Raw genomic sequence first — 19,109 nt, 5'->3', positions numbered from 1 at the left:
TGATGCCGGGTCACTCTTAATAGGCACAAGGTATCCAGAGAGGATTTTGTTATCAGTTAATTGCTTTTGAGGATTCAGATGCATTTGACTGTGAGAAGCCTTGATTTAGATTTTCAGTTTTTAAATCACATTGCTGCTTAATTTAACAATAAAAAAGAAAAGCATCAGATAAAATTATCATAAATAGATCAGAAGATGAGACAAGGCAGCACAGATCTAAATGCAGCGAACTGCTTTAATAAACAATATCAAAATAATGAACAAGCTTACCGTTTTGAATTGAGCTAAGGCAAGCAGATAATTTTGAACACTGGCTGGTTATGTACTTGCTCAAAAATGTATTTTGGATAATTTTTAACCCAAAAAAGTTATGGAATGCAGCTTTAAGTCCAACGCCTTAACCACTTGGCCATCTTGGTTGTGCCACTGCATTCTTTCAAATGCTTAATTTGTGCTTAAAAATCTGAAAAATCTAAAAAACTTATTTTAATTAACAGAAGTGTGGTTTGAACCCACAAGGACATTTGTCCATTGGATCTTAAGTCCAACGCCTTACTCGGTCATCATGGTTGGGAAAATACTTCAAAAACTGCAACAGGCTCTCACATTTGAATTTACCACTTTACGCTGCTATTTCAAATGCATAATTTGTGTTTACAAATCAAATTGAAAACCTAATTCTTATTACTAGGAGTTGGGTTTGAACCCACGAGGACATTTTTCCATTAGTTGGTACTCTTTTGAATATCTTTGTTGCATAATAATTTTTGTGAAAACTGTGATACACATTTTTGCAGGATTTTTTTATGAGTATTTAATGAAAGCTCAAAAGAACAGCATATAATTAAAATATTTATATACTGTATATTAACATTATATACTGTATGTCTTTACTGTCACTTTTGATCAATTTAATGCATCTTTGCTGAATAAAATAATTCATTTCTTTAAAAAAAGAATTATATATATATATATTACTGACCTGAATTTTTGACCGGTAATGTATATGTATAAAAAACATAAAATGCCTAACATTCCTTCTGGAAGTCTACCAGGGATTAAGAGCTGCTAATATTTCCAAAAGCGCCTCTTATCGACCTTTTACTAAATAAAGTGTCACGTCCCGTCGGCCAACAGCTGAGGCAGGCACTTCTAAAGCTTCTAGCATCCCAACCAGAAGAGACGTCCACTTAATGGAGAGGCATTATTAAACATGAGGAGCACTGATTGTATCGAGCTCTTTCCTCTCATCGGGCAGGCCGTCACAAGCGGCAGAGAGAAAGTGAGGTAGGCTCTGTGCCTGTGGAGCATCAGGTATTAGGGAATGCAGGATGACATCTGACATTGAAGTGTCCCTGTGTTGTTGCGCAAGTGGCTTTCAACAGGCACCAAAGTATCTTTTCAACTCATTTGCTTCCCCAATTTCAACAGTCACCACACAATGCATAACCCTGAATTTTTGGCACTCACTAAAGATGCTGACATGAAAATGGAGCTGAAGTGCATTTAAAAGCTTTAAACACTTGTTATAAATGGATGTTCATGTTGCTCACAGTGCCGGATTATACCTGTGTGGCACCGACACCATAAATGCTGTGAAATTAAAATATTCAAGCTGCTGAAATTGAATACATATTCCCTGCTGACTACCTACCTTTCATTCATAAATCAGGTATGATGGATCATTTTAGAAATGATTTGTTTACCAGTGACCTTGTCTGCTAAATGAGGTAGGTCTATAGTGCAACACAAGAGTAGCTCCAGCACAAACATTATTCTTCAAGATTAGTGAACAATAACTAATACAGCCGATGACTTGACACTTCACTAAGCCCTGCATCCCTTTGCTACTGTTGCTTAACAAAACATCTTATAGGAATGACGTTATTGTCAGAAAAATGTGCTCATAAAGTAGTAACAGGGTAAGATATAGTTCACCCAAAAATGAAAATTCTGTCATTATTTACTCACCCTCAAGTTGTTCCAAAACTGTATGAATGTCGGTAACCATTTTTTTTCTATGAAAAAAAAAAATGATACTATGTAAGTAAATGGGGCCCATCAAATGTTTGGTTACCAGCATTCTTCAAAATGTTCATAATTCTTCTTTTGTGTTCAGCAGAAATTCATACAAGTTTGAAACACCTTGAGGATGAGTAAATGATGACAGATTTTTGACAGATTCATTTTTGGGTGACGTTGCATTTTCCTTTAAAGAAAGTGTTAAATATTGCAGTAATGTGATTAAAAACTGCAGAGACTGCAAATCACAATGGAGGCAAATGCTTCACAATCAACTGAAAAGTGTCATTTGAAGGCAAGTGATAACATTAGTGTAAGTGAACAACACACTCACTATGGTACTGTGAACTCTAGCAACAATACAATGAACTGAAACAATACATAAATGATATGGTGTTACGATTAATTAATCCCAGAGCAAATGTCAGTGTTCTTACGGATGTTCAACATGTTCATTCAGAAAAGCGTGTCACAGTTTAATTCACTTCATGCACTTGTCAAGGTTTATTTAATGATTTGGAAAAGGACAAAAACACTGCTTGGATCCCTTCTGGATACTTGTGTCACTATTATAAATGACCCAATTTCCATAAGAATTGCATTTAAACGCATAAATGCTCAGAAATAAAAGTGTCAATAACGTGTGATTTTAACTACCTACTGTACCAACACCAGGCTAAAAGGAATATTGCAGATTATTTACAACTTGTTATATGGACCACTTCTGTAGAGCCCTGCTGATTACCAACGACAATGATAATATAGAATAGGATGAATTGGAATCACATTTACATAATACAGTTAACATGGAAGTCTAGACACGTGGGGCCTGAGCGTTTTAAAGCAGATATTGTATGTAAGGATTGTATTGCATCATTAAAGAACTTTATTTAAACACAAAGTCTTCAGTTTAAGTCATCATAAAATTAAAATTCACCCTATTTATTTTCTAAATGCATCTTACTGTGAAAAGTACATCCATGCATAATTGCCACCACTTTCTTGCAAATTGACTGCAAGCTTACATTCAGTTCGCCCTCCATCCAAACATAACCAGTTAATTGAATCAAATCCACAGTGATTTTTTTAATTTTCAGTAATCCATTTAATTAGGATGTACGTCACAACAAATAAGAAAAGATCTGTCGATAATTAAATTCCATTGCAACAAAGTTTTTTTTTTTTACATGAGTTGTCAAGTTTCAAAATTAGGGATGCACAATATATCAGTACCATATTGGTTACTCTCCAATATTTGAGTTTTTTTTTTATTTATTGATGGATATGCAGTATATCAGTTGATATTGTAAATTTATTTTCCTTTTTTTAATATTTAAATGACCTTTGCTAAAAAATGTGATCTTTATTACTAAATGAATATCCATTTTTCATATTGTACCATATAATGTTGTGATGACAAAAATCACTTAACCTTTAAAATGATTGATTTTAGTATTTAGGTTTTTATATTTATTTTAGAGAAAATACAAAACCTTTTAAATATTTTTTGAAAGTTTATCGGCTAAAATTTTCAAATTGATGCATTCCTAGTTACGGTTACACTTTTGAAACAGAGTCACAGATGTATATTGTAAACACTTACATGTGATTCTGCCTTTTTTCGCATTGAGAAAACAAACCTGAAACACAAAAACTGCGCAAATACAGTTGATGAATAGTAAATGTGTTGCATAAAAACAGTGACTCACCCCTCTCGCTGTGCTTCTCCTCTTTCCAGTTCCTGAATGACCCCCAGCAGCACTTTGATGGTTTCTTGACTGGAGCTGATCAGAGCCTCCATGGCTTGAAGCCTGGCTTTCACATTCCCATCGGCCCCGGGAAGAGCAATCATCTGCCCCCTTGTACCCTGCCTGGTCTCTGCGGTGCCTGACTTTTGGCTACTGTGACAGTGGGCATGTATGTGGGCCTGGGAAGCACAGCTCGCCGAATGAGGCAAAGCCTGAGACTGCCCCTGCAATCCGTTCAGCTGTGCTGTGTCTTTTTTGCGTTTGCAGCTCCCTGAGGGACTCTCCAGGCATTCCACTTGTGTCAAAGACGTCCATGCAATAGGGCCGGAAATCTTTGAACAGTCACCCCTGACCTGCAGAGGTTGAGTCGGCGTGGTTGAGGAGGCACAGTTGGGCTGCTGGCCTGCCCCTGCCTCGCTCTCACTTGATAATCCTTTGTGCTTGGCCCCACTCCCCGGGACGTTGGCGTCTCTCCTTGAGTCCGCATGATCAGAAACCGTATCTAATGGATCAGGGCAGAGTTTTCCATCCGAGCAGTCTGGCCCGGCGCATAAGTCCTTTGCGTCGCTGCACTGCGGCGTAGTGTGGAGCAACACTCGGGTCTGCTGCACCCGTCCGTCACACCTTTCTGCTCGCTCCCCACCCTTCACGTCACTGAGAAAGCCGTTGTTTTGGTCCGGGTAGTTCTCCACCAGAGCGGTGTGTTTGATTACGTTTCCCTTCTTGCGCTCGAAGGGGAAAGTCTGGTAGCGCTTTTTCAAGTCGGGTGAGGTTTGCACACCTGTGCTCTTGGTGACATTCGGGATGGAACGGCGTGCCGGCATGGTCATGTACCTCCGGTGGATGACCTTGCAGGAAACAGAGCGGTTCCTGGCACCTCGATGGGCGGCCTCATTCTGCGCCTCGCAGATGTCTTTAAAGCGCACCTGCAGGGCTTTGTTTCGCTTGCGTACCGAGTCTGCTCCGCTCTGTTCCAGCGAAGGCCCGCCGGACTCCGAGTCAGACTCTGAGCTTGACAGAGTGCAGCGGCCTGCCTCCTTACTGACCATAACTCCTGAGAGAGAGAGAGAGAGAGAGAGAGAGAGAGAGAGAGAGAGAATGAGGGATGGCAAGAGAGTTTACAGTTAATAAAATGGCAGTGATTGCAGCTCAAGCACAGATGGCCTAGTTTTGTCTTTTCTTCAGCGCACAACATCCTGGCAGTCAAAGCTAGTTTTTTTTTTTGTGTGTGTGTGCGTCTGTGTTTTGTTTAGCGGTGGAAGTCACAGCTGACACAGAGTGACCTGCATTCATGCTCTCTCATTACAGTAAGGCTTCATCTCTCTAATGAGGCTGCCAGTACATGGGAGATGGGGGGTAAAGCACAAGATGAACAGGGCCTTTGAATCATCATATATGAAATATAACTCAACACTTGATAGCAAATACAGACATGCAAGAAAACATGACACCTGAATTAAGAGGAACAAAATGGTATAAACACATCAACAATCAAAGATGTGTGTGGAAGTGCAGGAAAAAGAGTGATGCACAGGAGTTTTCACTGTTGTCACTTTTTAGCAATTTGGATGAGAATAAGCTGCTCATGTACTGAAAAATCTAATGGATGGTGTGTGTGCTAAAAAATTCTGCTTTACCAGTTGGTGGACTGTGAATAATTTGCCAGTTTGCTTTCAATTTCAACTATGGCTGTGCAAAACTCACTGACAGTGCTTGGGTGAGTGGTTGCCAGGGCTATGTTATTCAGCTGCAAAAGTGTTCTAAGTGGTTTTGATGCATTGCTATGGTGTTCTGGGTGGTTCTGGGGAATTGCTAGATGGTTTCTAAGGTGTTATGGGTGGATGCCAGTGGTTGCTTGCTAGCCCAAATCAAAAATATGCAGTCCTCTAAGTGATATAGAGGGGGCAGTAACACTACTTGTGTGCAAGTTCCTTAACTTAGCATAAATAGCCACAAGGTTACAGCTTTCTAACTACTAAATATTTGAAGGCAGCACCATTAAACTTTAAAAGGAAAAAGTAGAAACATAACCCTGCGTATACAATAAATAAATACTGAAGTCTACGACCAGGAGTTACAGTTGGACTAAAATGGCAAACCAAATGGATCACATCAATTAGCTCATGTTTTCCGTGACAGACTTCAATGCTTTAGATGATGTTGACTTTTACACTCATTTATATTTTAAGAGCGAGAACATTATGTGAATAAATTACATATAATCTAAACTGTGCACAAAAAATATAAATTACAACAACATAAATGTCAAAATGTTTTATTTGTTGTATTGGTATTTATTTATACCCTCTGCATGCGTGCATACATACATATACAGTATAGGGTATAAATTAAGGTATTTGATGTTTTAAACTTATTTTTACTATATAGTATATACATATATATATGTGTGTGTGTGTGTGTGTGTGTGTGTGTGTGTGTGTGTGTGTGTGTGTGTGTGTGTGTGTGTGTGTGTGTGTGTGTGTGTGTGTGTGTGTGTGTGTGTGTGTGAACAAATACGTTTGAAACAGACAGAATAAACTGAAATGCACAGGGGAAAATGAACACAATGAAAATGAACTGGACTTACAGTCTTGCTCAGAAAAGTAATAGCACACGTTGTTCCTCAATAAACTGCACAATTTGAAATATCATTCATGTTCATAGTTTATTATTAAGGATTAGGGGTTTGTTCAAATCCCTGACACCGCATATGAGCAATACTAATAGCAAAGCACCACTAATTATGGTTTAAATTACAGTTCAACACCATAACTCTGTTTAAGATTCCTAATCGCAGATCACCAAGTTCTAATAATGTTGTACGCATAAATTCCACGTTCACACAATTTGTAACATGCCACGGCTGGGCTATACGAAGTCAAATAAATGTTTCAGCATGTAGACAAATACAGACTACTTCATTCTGTATCTCATTCATTTCACTCAGCTGTTGTCCATCATTTACTATTAGTCATTGCAATGTCTGGCAGGCTCAGTAACAGGGAAGAATGCAAATGGACACCTTGTCATCCGTCAGGCAGCAGCAGTTTCTTTCGGTGTCTGATTTTCACTCCGTAAGCTTATCTGACTCGACAGTGATAACACTCATCCTCCTTGAGTCATTGAACTGCCCCTGCTAACGATTTAATCAGCATCTCAAAATAATGAGCCTGGTGTCCTGTCAATTTTTGGAGCTAATATGGTGGGTACTTTCGGCCAGGCTGCAAAATATGCAGTATATTATGGCAGTGATTGTCAAACAGGGTTAAATGTACCTCAGTCAGTTGTTATTATTAACTACATCTAAAACTGTTACTATCCCCCCCAAAAAATTGTTAATTAAAATAAAGATTAAAAAACAAAATGACAAAATTACTAAAAGTTCAACTAAAATTATATCTAATATTATAACTGAAAATCTAAAAATAAAAGCTAATTCAAACTATTAATAAAATATTATATCGCTGTTACGTAATAATGTACATTTTAAAACATGAACTATAATGCTAAATGATATACAGTGGATTCAAATGTATCAGTGTTGTGTACATGTCAATGAAGCCATTTCTCATTCTAGGCCTCAGAAGAGTGGTCACTGCACCTCGATGTGCACTTTTGCAGAACCCGCTGAGGTGTAGACTTCATGGCGTCGGTGGACTATTACCCAGCAGGCCATGTGGCAGACCCAGAGGAGTGATGCAGGTGCCATTTTGTACAAGGCCAAAAAAGGGTTTGTAACACTATGTACTTTGTGGTTTTCCAGACAAATGCTTTTAATACATACAATCACTTGTCAGAATTGTATTGTCTTGCACATCCCAAAATCTCTCATAGCATCTGCACTCCTACCAATCTCTGATTTATAGCACCATCTGTCCTTAAACAGATGGCGATTGCTGATTGATTCATTGATTCTGTAATTTAATTAAATCCACATGGTAGTGGCTCACCTGCGTGTCTCGTAAGTGCCAACTGAATCATGAAAATGATTAGGACTGAAAACAGTCTTTGGGTCATTTGTAAGTACTCACTGTGGTGTTCAGGGAAATGATTTTGAAATGTCCTGGGAAGGCATTCAAAGCCACATAGAGCCAATTATTAAAACTAATGGTGGACACTTGTGCAACTGATTCTGTTTACTCTTGTGGAAGGTATTAATGGTCGATACCAGAGGCCCCAGCAACACTTTAGTGTTGTTGTGTTTCTTGATGGCAGCAATTACTGTCATCATTACTGTCATCATCAATAATTTGCAGTGAATAATTCTCATCTCGAAGAGTATGCAACAAAAATACCTTGTCATTATACATATAGAGACCGGACTCTTAAGGGGGATAGTTTACCTAAAAATCAACATTCTCCCATCATTTACTCACCCTGGTTATGTTTTTCCAGCCATTTACAAATAGGACCCAACAGCACCATAAAATTATCATAAAAATAATCCATATGAACATGAATGAACCGGGTGGTTATTCACTGAAAATACTGACAACCGCTCTTGCTCTTCTTGGAGTGTTCATGAGAAATGATGTCCATTTTAGGAAAAAATTACTTTTTGTTTCACAAAAGCTGTCTGAATGATTAATTCACAAATCAGACTGATCTGATTCTCAAGTTCAACTAGAGATCATCAGTAAAAAACAACAAAACAAAAAAAAATAGCACGCAAAGCTATTGTACTGACTTCAGAAGTCTCAATTTCAAGTGCACAAGTCAGATCACCTTTATGGTTAAAAGCCTCAGTTGCCATTCACTGTAATTGGAAAATAACTTGAAAATTCTTTCAAAATTAAAATTTTTGGTTTAACTATCCCTTTAAAACCGCATCTCTCTCACTCTCAGGCACTTCCAGGCACACACGCAGAGGTCCCCCTTCGACCCTGACAATTTGGCCACCGTCAACCCCAGGATTATGAGTAATGCATTGAATCTAAAATTGCAAAAGTAATCCTCTTAACTCTCCTCATGCACTTTAGCAGCATGTCAGTTCAAACAGGCCCGCTGCTCCTATTGAAAACGACTGTAAAAAGAAACAGACTTAACTCTATAACTATATGCATTTTTTTTCTAGGTTTTCAACATATTTATTTATTAATTTAAACCACACTTTCATCCAGCTGTGTCCATGAATGGTTATCGTATGTACTGTAGATATGTAAAGCTTCCAATGCTCTTCCTTTGGCAGGGGAGCCAATGTCCCAAACAATGTCTTGTTCAAAACATCATCTTATCCCTATTCAGTGTCATCTCAGATGTTTCTTTATGTTTCAGATCTCATTTAGGCCTGCTTCAGTTTTCTAATCCTATCAACTTGGAGCGCAACCTGATATACACAACCTCTATATTCTGCATTAAAGGAGACCTCAGATTTAGGGGTCAGTTTCCAAAAATCTTCAAAAATCTGTCCTAATCTCATGATTTTGGGTGGATAATAAGATTGGCTGTGGATTTGTGAGCTTTTACCACAGAGAAATAATTAGTATTCCTTTTACATCGCAAGTGATATAACCGTACTTGCTGGCTTTATTGTTGTGTGTGCATCGGAAGCTTTATTGTGTGCTATTGTACTCAGCTGTTGTGTAAAACCTACAAATATTATTCATGTTTTGTAATGCAAATGAAGCATGATGTGTGAATGAAGCATTGTAACATTTAGCAGGGAAATGCTCTCTAATGCTTAGAGACATCATATATTAAAATATAATTCATATTATGGTTGTGTTTTTGTTATAATGATTATCTAGCCATGATTCTCTGTAAGACTGCTAAATATGAATTTGAATGTATTATGGTGGAGAATGCAGGCATATTTTAGCCATGGTATTTCTAACGCCTGGTTCAAACCATCAGTCTGAACTGAGCTGATTTGACGACTTGATTTTCTGTCTTCCTTTTTTATTTCTGTGATGGCGCCTGTGAGCGAAGCAATCAACCAACTACCAGCAAGCTTTCAACCCAGAGAGAGAGAGAGAGAGATTTTAGAGTTGATATTGTGGCTTTATATGATCAGACACTTGCATGTGTCATTATATTATTAACAATGTACCAAAATCAAGCTCAAATAAGGTTTTTGAACAGTGAATGTCAGAAATAGGTGTTTTGTCCGCATTACGTAGATGTAGACACCCTGGTAGATGTTGTATCTCATTACGTTTTCATCAACTTACAGGTTATACAGTTTATTGTAGCTGTTGTGGTGAACAGCACATTCCAGGGCCCAGTTTTATGGCAGGGCCCCTCTCTGTACATTTGCTACATTTTGATTGGATCTTGGTGGACTAACACAAAATAACTGTCAAACACCATCAGATAAAGATGCTATGACAACAGCCAGCCACCTCTTAGAGGGCAAGAAGGCGGCCTTTGGTACCAAGACAAGGAAGGTCAAGACTTCTCATTGGCACACATGCATCTAGAGACTAATTCCTAAGATTTTGGCCTGTGACTGCCATCAAAATTCCTCGGGACCTCCGGATGCAGCAGCAGTGATTGAAACAAATAGAGACCACAATGATCCATCCAAATCCATTCACAACTATGTTTGGAAACCTTAAAACTGATGTAAACTACACACATCCATGTCATACTTACTCAGAGAAATAAGTATTCTCAGTGACAGCTATTTGTAGTGCAACATCTTATATAAATTCAGTTGTTAATGAACAAATGAATGAATGCATGGCTGTTCAATATTTTCTCATCTTGTTTGGACTCTATTTGTTTAGAATATTGCCAAAGGTATTCTGGTGGTGGTTTGGAAAGTGAGAAATGCATTGGTAAAACTTTAAACACACTTTAAAGTCTTCTAACTGTATGCTTTATGCAAATGAGTTCCACAGGGGAAAGAAGGGCGGGCCAAACTGTGTGTGCCCCCTCTGATGTCAGCAGCCGATCACAGCACTGGAATAAAGAAGCGCCAAATTGCAATCTTCTCCTCATCGGTAAGGGATAAATGCACCCTTTCAACAGACACTATTTATTCTGAGTCTCGGGTTTGCGAAGGTGAGACATAAACAGATCAACCAAGTTCTGAGTCTCCCATCAGGCGAGACATAACAGATACACCGGTTCGTCCAGAGAGACAACAGATTCCATAATCTGGGTCTACAGCTTGTGAGACAGCAACAGATACGACCACCTTTCAGAGTCTTCGTCCAGTGAGACAATAACAGATGCAGCACGTTCCAAGTCTCCATGCCAGAAGGACAAAAGAGGACTGACCAAGTTCTGAGTGTCTGGCCCAGAGAGGCAAAAGACAAACAGACATTTGCAACAAGGTTTAAGCTCAGGGGAGCAAACCTTCACTTCAAGGTTCCTCCGTCTGCGTGTTCCAAATTGTTAAGGACCTTTTGCACCTACCTCAGGGCCTCATCTGTGTGTTCCAGATTTTAGGACCCTTTGGTGCTCCCGGAGATCAGCATCCCACAGAGCTGTTGAAATGGATTCCGGCTCCTTTCCCCACTGCATTGTCACGCAGCACAACCAGATGAAGAAGTCAACGCTCACTCGACAGGACTGCTCATTCGACCACGTGGAACGTAAATATCACTTTACCAAATCTCTTTCCAGTGACCTTGGCATTGTTGTATATTATCAGTATATAATTTTCTGATTTTTATCAGAGGTAATATAGCTGATGCTAGCTAAAACCAAATAAACTTTTGTTTATTTGTTTGATGCATTATAAGTTTCTTCACCTTATTGGTTTTAGAGAAACAACAGTTTATTAAGATAACATAACTCTGCCATAGCCACACCCAACTTAATCACTTGCATTTTATGCGTCATATGCACTTTATTTCTTTATCATTCATGGTATTCATTTATTGTTGTTTTAGTTATTCTTGTTTATCTTTTGTTAATAAAAAAATATTTTATTACATTTGTGTCTTACTTGTGTTGATAATGCTGAAGAGGCATTTACAAGTTAAAAATATCTCACCAATCTTTCAGATATATTCACCTGACCAACTCCCACTTTACATTAATTTGAAATGACTGAACAGACTCCTGGGAGTGTTCCCATACTGCCAAGGTAAAAGTCCTTGACTGGTGCCCCAAACTAAGAGAGGGGGAAAGTGGTCATCTGATGTACTCATAACCACACCTTAAGTGACATGTGATCCAAAAATCACCATGTCAGTGGTGACACGAGTACCAATCACTACATAATTGGTGTCTCATGGGTGAAAGTAAACTTACAACATGGGTGCTCAGTTTTTATGTAATTTGTCCAAAATCTCATGTTATAAACGATGAAGTGCTACGCACAGGCTTTTTAACACAGTATTGACTATGACTCGATGACAAATGCTAGACTAAAACCGTCTTTCTCCATTATAGTGAAATAATAATAATTTAAAAATATATATATTATTTCTCCTCATTGTAATTGAGGAGACGTGCGAGAATGCACGTACCTAGAATGCCTATGCATAAATCAGGCCCTGTCTGCCATAGATAAAACAGCACCTGACTGACTGTCCTTCTGCATCACGCTGAGGTCTTGAGCCGTCCTTGTCTGTTGCTCTTTTGATAACACACTTAACTGACATATTTCATTGGGTCCCTTTGAAAAAAGGCTTGACCACTTTGTAATAAAACATTGTTCGAAATGTCAGACGTCAAAATGTGACGTATTTTTTGTGACGCATGACCGTTGATTAGCATTGGGGTTCATGTTAAAAATGAAAGCTGACCTGTCTCTGTGCTGATTTGTCAGATCTTACCTTTACAATTCAGCCTTAAAAAAACATGAACATGAGTTATTAACTTCAGTCAAAAAGAACCTGTAAATGGACTTCCAGCAATGTATTTGTCTCCTTTGGAAAACCTTGGTGTGTTTGCTATTTATAAATGTATCGCTTGTTCCAAAAGCACACAGATAATACAATATCCTCAGCCAGTCCAATGTTTTCCTTTTTATCCTCTCCCCCTCCTCCCTTTATCATAATCCCAAGATGCATGTGGTGCAACAGTCATTAATATTGGGAGCGCTGTAATCTCTGTCTTTTATTCTGCAAAGGGCTTTGAGCCCTGCTTGTAGCACCAAACCTTAACGTGAAAAACAATCTAATGATTTTCCTGAGCTGCCGTTGCCTTCCGTTGTCACCACATGGCTGCACAGTCTGAAACCCGAAAGCACTGACACTGCGGTACAGTGAAAAGTTATGAGTCACTGGAAGGTTGCTCTCTGGGAGGCCAAAAGTCCTCACACTGCTGTCTAATATGGCACTTTCCAAAAAAAAGGGTACAAATTAAGCCTGATACTCTTAAAAACTGAAGTCAGTGAAAAATAGATGTTTAACCTTCAGAAAAAGTCTGGCTCTTGAGATTAAAATAAATGTTAAATAATAAATAAATATCCTAATCAGAATAAATGATTATGATATACAGTACATTATATATATATATATATATATATATATATATATATATATTATTAGTTACTGATAAACATATTTCTTGTGAAAAGTTTGAACTTTTTTTTTCTTACAATAACTTTTTAGATTGACAAATGCAGTCAACACTACAATTTTATGTAAAAATCCAGTGGGAGTATTTCCTTGTCTTCTCATCATGCTGTAAAAAGCATCTATATACATAGTTCAGTCATGAAACTCTAACCGAGCGCTGATTCGTTTATCTAACGCCGTGGCATTAGCCAACCAGACGTACTTCCTAATCCACGTAACCATATATATTTGTACCCTAGCCTGCGATCACCCTGCTGCACGATTATAAAGACTTTTTTTACCCCTCCTCCTCCCCAGCACCACCTGTAGAGATTTGCTATGGGGGGGGTTTAAAATATTCTCGCAGCAGCATGTCCTTTATTATTTTAACTAAGCTGAAAAAATTATTGTACTGTACATGCTCAGCAACAACAGCAGCAGATCTCATAAGCCAAAATCAAGCATATATACATTCATTGCACAATTCCAATAAATACATGGTTAAATAATTCACTCAGAGAGAGTTGTCATGATTGAAATTATGTTATTGTTAAGGAATTGTGCATTTTTTTGTAAGTGGGAGAAAAACACAGCTACTGTAAACATTTAGAATTTTTGGGGAAATTTTGTTTTAAAATATGGTTTTATAAATATTGTTATAAAATAATTTTTACTAAAATGAACTATCAAACAAATTCTGAAATTTCTGATTTTCATTTTTGCATTCAGCTGAGAAGGTCGAAAGGTGGAACAGGCCAAAAATCACCATTTTCTCCAAACAACCTTTGGAGACTGGCTGGTACACTGAAAGTGCACTAGTTTGTAACACTGGATTTACAGACTTATCAGCAAGCCATGTAAGGAGTACAGTGGGATCAAATGACTGCTATTACCATAGCTCTGTGCGCGGGGCTGTGAATGAGAAATGTGGCACTAATCCCACTAACAAGCTAAAGTATTAAAGTGACTGAAAATGGAGGAATCCCCTTTTGGATTTGTGATGTACACTTGGGTGTCATTAAACCACAGTAAATGGTTGGTGTATGACAGAAAGAAAGAAAATTAACCCTTTTGGTGCATGAAGCACAATCGCTAAGTAAAAAAATGTAATCATTCACATTTTTTATTCAAAATGTTATACTTTGCGGTTCAAATTCTGAATTCACAAATTCTTCCATTTAGCATTTTTCTAATTTACAAATCTTTCCATTACAAATGGTTATCAATATAATTTAGGTGGGATTGAAAAAAAATTACATTTTGCTTTACTGACAGCAGCATGAACTCCATAAGTCTATGTAAAACCTGAAGATCATGTTCTTCAGCATGATTTAAGAATGATCTAAAGAGCATCTTGAGTTGAAGCAAGAACATCTGTACAGTGTCTGTAAATGTCTCAAATGTTCTTATGTTTTAGTGACCACCTAGAAATAGAGCAGATTGTGAAAAAAATTGTAACAAATTTTACATATAGCCTAACCTTTTTTTTTATTATTATTATTTTTTAAATGTTTCAAAATCGTACAAAAACTAAAGCCCACTGTATTTTGACACACATGTTCTCTACAGTGGACTACGACGTCATGACTGAAAGGGCTGAAAGAAAGGTGAGTGTTTAATAAACTCTACATGTTGCCATGAAATCATTAATGAGATTAGGTGTGCTGAAAAAAAAAAGTGAAATACTGTAATTTATCCTTTAAACTATCTTTCCTTTGTTCACACATTTATAGAATTTAAACTCAAAGGCTTATTTCAAAGGGGCCATCATCAGTCATGACTTACAGAAGTGAACAAAAACTGAAGAAGGAGCAAAAAATAAGAAAAAGAGAGTAAAGATGCTTTGGAGCGTGACAAAAAGCATTCATCCTCTGTTCAAATAGAGGCCTAAGACTTGTGCAGAACTGGGGAAGATGGTGGATGAAAATGGTATACTAAAATGAGATGGAAGGATGTAATATACCTCACTCAGTCTGTTCAGACCTGAAGGATGAAGTCTCAAAAGGTAAATCTGTATAAAAAAAAAAAACAGCATCTAATCTTCCTGCAAGGAAAAAATAATGAAAGAATGATGAGAACATTTTACTCAAAATGGGTAAAAAGTAATACGCTGGAGAATTTTCCATTCTGGCATGTGTATAAACGACAAAGTTTATATCTGAAGAAAATGAGATTCTGAATCACAGTGAAGATAGCAAGTGTCATTCTATCATACAGGGTGGTCCAAGTGGAAATCTCTCTCTCTCTCATACACACACACACGCGCACACACACACAATGTAGCACAATATCATATGGTAAGGATGCCATCATTCAAAGGCACATCCTCTCATGTTTTGCTGACAGGTTTATACCTTACATAAAATATTAAATAATATATGAAGATCAATAAATGCTTAATTAATAGGGCTGGGACGATACACCTATCTCCCGATTCGATACTATCGCGATACTTGGGTGCCGACACGATATCTATTGCGATTTTTTTTATTTAAGGATTGAGATTCTACAAGTATTGCAATTCGAGTGTATTTTTAACACTAGACCATCGGGAAAAGTTAAATCATACACTTATACAGACTGTACATGATGTATAAGATGAGTCATATTTACAAAAACAAAATCATCACATCTTTCTGACTTTTATTTCAGAAGCATCATATAATACTACATGCTCTTGAATAAATGATTCAATAACAAATCAATTTTTTAACAGTCACTTGTCGACACTTAATGTCGAAACAATGTTGATAAATGCGTTATTTTAATCACCAAGCACCTATCAAAAGCTGATTTTTATCGCTATCATAGACATCAGTGTTTATATTTGAACTTTAAACTTTTATCCAAGTACTTCTATGATCATTTTAACTATTGCATCACAGAAATAATGATACTATAAGGTTGAAAAGACTGTTTGTGAAGCTGTTTCATGACAACTCTCTCCGGGTCAGCGGCAGCGCCAACATAGCTTTGAATTGAAATATCGCGTGGGTGTTTGAATCGAGATCACAGTCTTTTAAAGGTAGCCTGGAAATCCAGACCTAAATCTAAAGGATGAATGGTCTGGCATCGACTAATGAAAATCGCCCAGCTCGAGGGGCGGCAGCCACCAAGCATGCATTTGAAAATCTCACTGCACGCAATTGGATAACACTACGACCAATCACAACAATAAACCCCATACGCTTAGCTTCCAGCAGAGCTAACTGGTAGATTATACTCTTATACTTCGGCAAAACAGCAAAAGCGTCCTTCTTGCAAAGGAACGATTCGAGCGGCGTCTTCTGTTCCTGTTTTAGATAAAAAGCCAAGTCTAACACGATCATTGTAGCGGCCAAAGCCGTTTCAAACAACTGGTGTTCATCCATAGCCATCTTGCAATGTTTACTAATGACTTCGACATCACAGCGCTGTCGTCATCTCGCCTCTGGCCCGCCTATATCAGATAACCCGATGTGATTGGTGCAGCTCAGATCGAGAGGCATATTTAATGAGCATCATTACTTGACACCAGAGTAACTCGTTGAGCAAATTCAACTTGTGCTCTAGCGAGAACTCTGGATTACCAGGGTATTTTAAAGGGGTGGTTGATAATGATTTCACTTTTTTAATTTTAGTTAGTGTGTAATGTGGCTGTTTGAGCATAAACAACATCTGTAACATTACAATGCTCAAAGTTCAAAGCAAAGGGAGATATTTGCTTTTAAAGAAATCGTTTTTTAAGGACTACAACAAACAGCTGGTAGGGACTACACAAGCTTCCTCCCGGGTAAGTGACATCACTAACCCTAAAAGTTACATAAACTCTGCCCCCGGGAACGCGATTTATAGATTATCATGACAGAATATGCTAATCAATGACTAGAAGATAACTACACATAAGCTACATAAATTCATCAACTAACCATTCAGAAATGTTGTCTACATGTTGTCACTTCTTCTTGAGTCTCTCCATCTTTCTTACTTCGGTTTGAACATAAAAGGCTAAAAGTTTTAGAAATTTTCAGTGCATGTCTGTGTGAGGTAAAAGAACAAGAGCTCTTGAAGCTCCGCCCACTGTGTCGGGAGCAGCAGCTCATTTGTATTTAAAGGGACAGACTCAAAAAGTGAAAATTTTAACATGCTATATAAAAATATATTTCGGGTATTTTGAGCTAAAACTTTACATGCACACTCCGGGGACATCAAAGACTTATTTTACATCTTGTGAAAAGGGCATTATACCACCCTATCAAAGATGAATTGTGCAGCTCTATTGTCTTATCTCTCTCTCAGCATATGAGTAGCGCGAGGGCTTTTTAGTGCTTTTAGTCTCAGGTCTCTTCCACGCGTCCACTTGGGATAGCCCATTATGTCACTCAACACTCATAGATAATGACAAATTTCATCCTCTGTTGGAACGAAAGTGGCTAACTTCTGTCAACCTCATCTACAAGCAAGGACAAAAACAAAGCAAGTGAATTTGAATTAAAAAAAAATAATAATAATAATAATAATTAATACATTTAAAAAAAATATATAATTAATAAAAAAATTATAAAAGATTAATTAAAAAAAATCGATTTTAGAATCGTAAAAAATAGATCGCGTTAGCTAGGTGAATAGATTTTTTCTCCCAGCCCTATTATTTAACTACCCATAATAGTGACAAACAGGTTTTAAACAAGTATGCACCATTAAAATAAATAACTTTAACTGAAGATACACCTTATTCATAAGAGAAAAAGAATTACAGCAACCAATCGCAAACATATACTGAACCTGCTGAGGCGTGGGAGAGAAAAAACCTCATCCACGAAGGACAATCAAACATTCATCAAATTGCTTTTACACCTACAAATACTGTTATTGCAGCATTCAGGACGTATTGTGACGTGGCTTTTAACAATATTTTAAGCTGTAGAAAGACTGGAACTAAACATCCGACTTTTGCATGACAGAACCAACTATATAAAATAGCTCAAACAAACCACATAAATCTCAAACCTCACAAGCTCCATCGTCTCCAGGGGACAGAAAAAAAGTGAAATTAATTATCATCCTCCAGTTTGTGGCACAGACACAGATGAAGTGTAATTGAAACCAAGCTCAATCAGTCACTTAGCACCAGTACAGTAAGTAACCGTCAGCCAGCCGTATTTCAACGAAGCACATTGCAATGCACAAACAAACCTTCCTGCTCTTCCTGATGTGAAAACGGAGCTGGACGGAGGGCACACTCACCCCAAGAGGACCATTTGCGGAGGAGAGGAAGACAGTGAAGGCGTCAGTCTCCCGTGGCACTGGGGCATATCCGCTTCTTTAGGAGCCATGCGAGGCGGACGAGTTGTTCCACATTGGCTGAAGTGCAGCAATGAGAGGGTTTGCCCAACGCCGGAGCTGCAGCGAGCGGACACGCTCACGCGCACACACACGCGCACTCACACACATGCAAGGAGAGTATGTGAGAGCGAAGATGCGCGCTACGTTTTGCGTCAAATTGAAATCCCACCTCAAGGAGGCTTAAGAGATGCGTCCCTCTTGATTTCTCACATCACTGAGAGAGGCACATGTGTGCGCGCACTGCACAGACACACAGACATAACACACACACTTAAGAACACAGACAGCTGGCGCCCGCGCGCACGCAGACGATGTTCCTCGTCCGCTGCTGCAGACTTCGTGTGTTTGATAAGAAAAGAGAGAGAAAGATAAAGGAGAAAGGATGGGAGGGAGAGCGGAAGAGATGTGAGGTGAGGGAAGTCCTGTTTCAGTTAAGTTTAGCTGGTCATCTAACAGAGCTTATGTATCAGATGGTAGGTGTGTGTTAAGGGGTTTCGAAAGCTGAGAAGTAATAATACTGACGCATTTTAATTGTATGGCCCGTGTATTATCACAC

General features: G+C 38.2%; 1 protein-coding gene across 2 annotated transcripts in view; it reads right to left on the bottom strand.

Annotated features, from left to right (window-relative positions):
• insyn2ab (inhibitory synaptic factor 2Ab) overlaps nucleotides 1-18,896 on the bottom strand; it is a 46,755-nt gene extending 27,859 nt beyond the window's left edge. Inside the window, exons 1-2 of one of the 2 annotated variants that reach the window (XM_084097109.1) lie at nucleotides 18,455-18,896; nucleotides 3,626-4,824 (exon numbers count right to left, since the gene is read on the bottom strand). In XM_084097109.1, coding sequence (XP_083953235.1) covers nucleotides 3,728-4,819 — 1,092 coding nt within the window. In that variant the 5' untranslated portion in view covers nucleotides 4,820-4,824; nucleotides 18,455-18,896 and the 3' untranslated portion in view covers nucleotides 3,626-3,727. The remainder of the gene's footprint in view (nucleotides 1-3,625; nucleotides 4,825-18,454) is intronic. The other variant, XM_084097108.1, reaches the window with a different exon arrangement.
• Between the last annotated feature and the right edge of the window lie 213 nt (nucleotides 18,897-19,109).

The sequence above is a fragment of the Abramis brama genome (genome assembly GCF_963993115.1).
Source record: "Abramis brama genome assembly, chromosome: 21".
NCBI classification, from domain to species: domain Eukaryota; kingdom Metazoa; phylum Chordata; class Actinopteri; order Cypriniformes; family Leuciscidae; genus Abramis; species Abramis brama.
The sequence above is the reverse complement of the archived record's forward strand: the minus strand, read 5'-3'. Positions and strand labels throughout refer to the sequence as shown.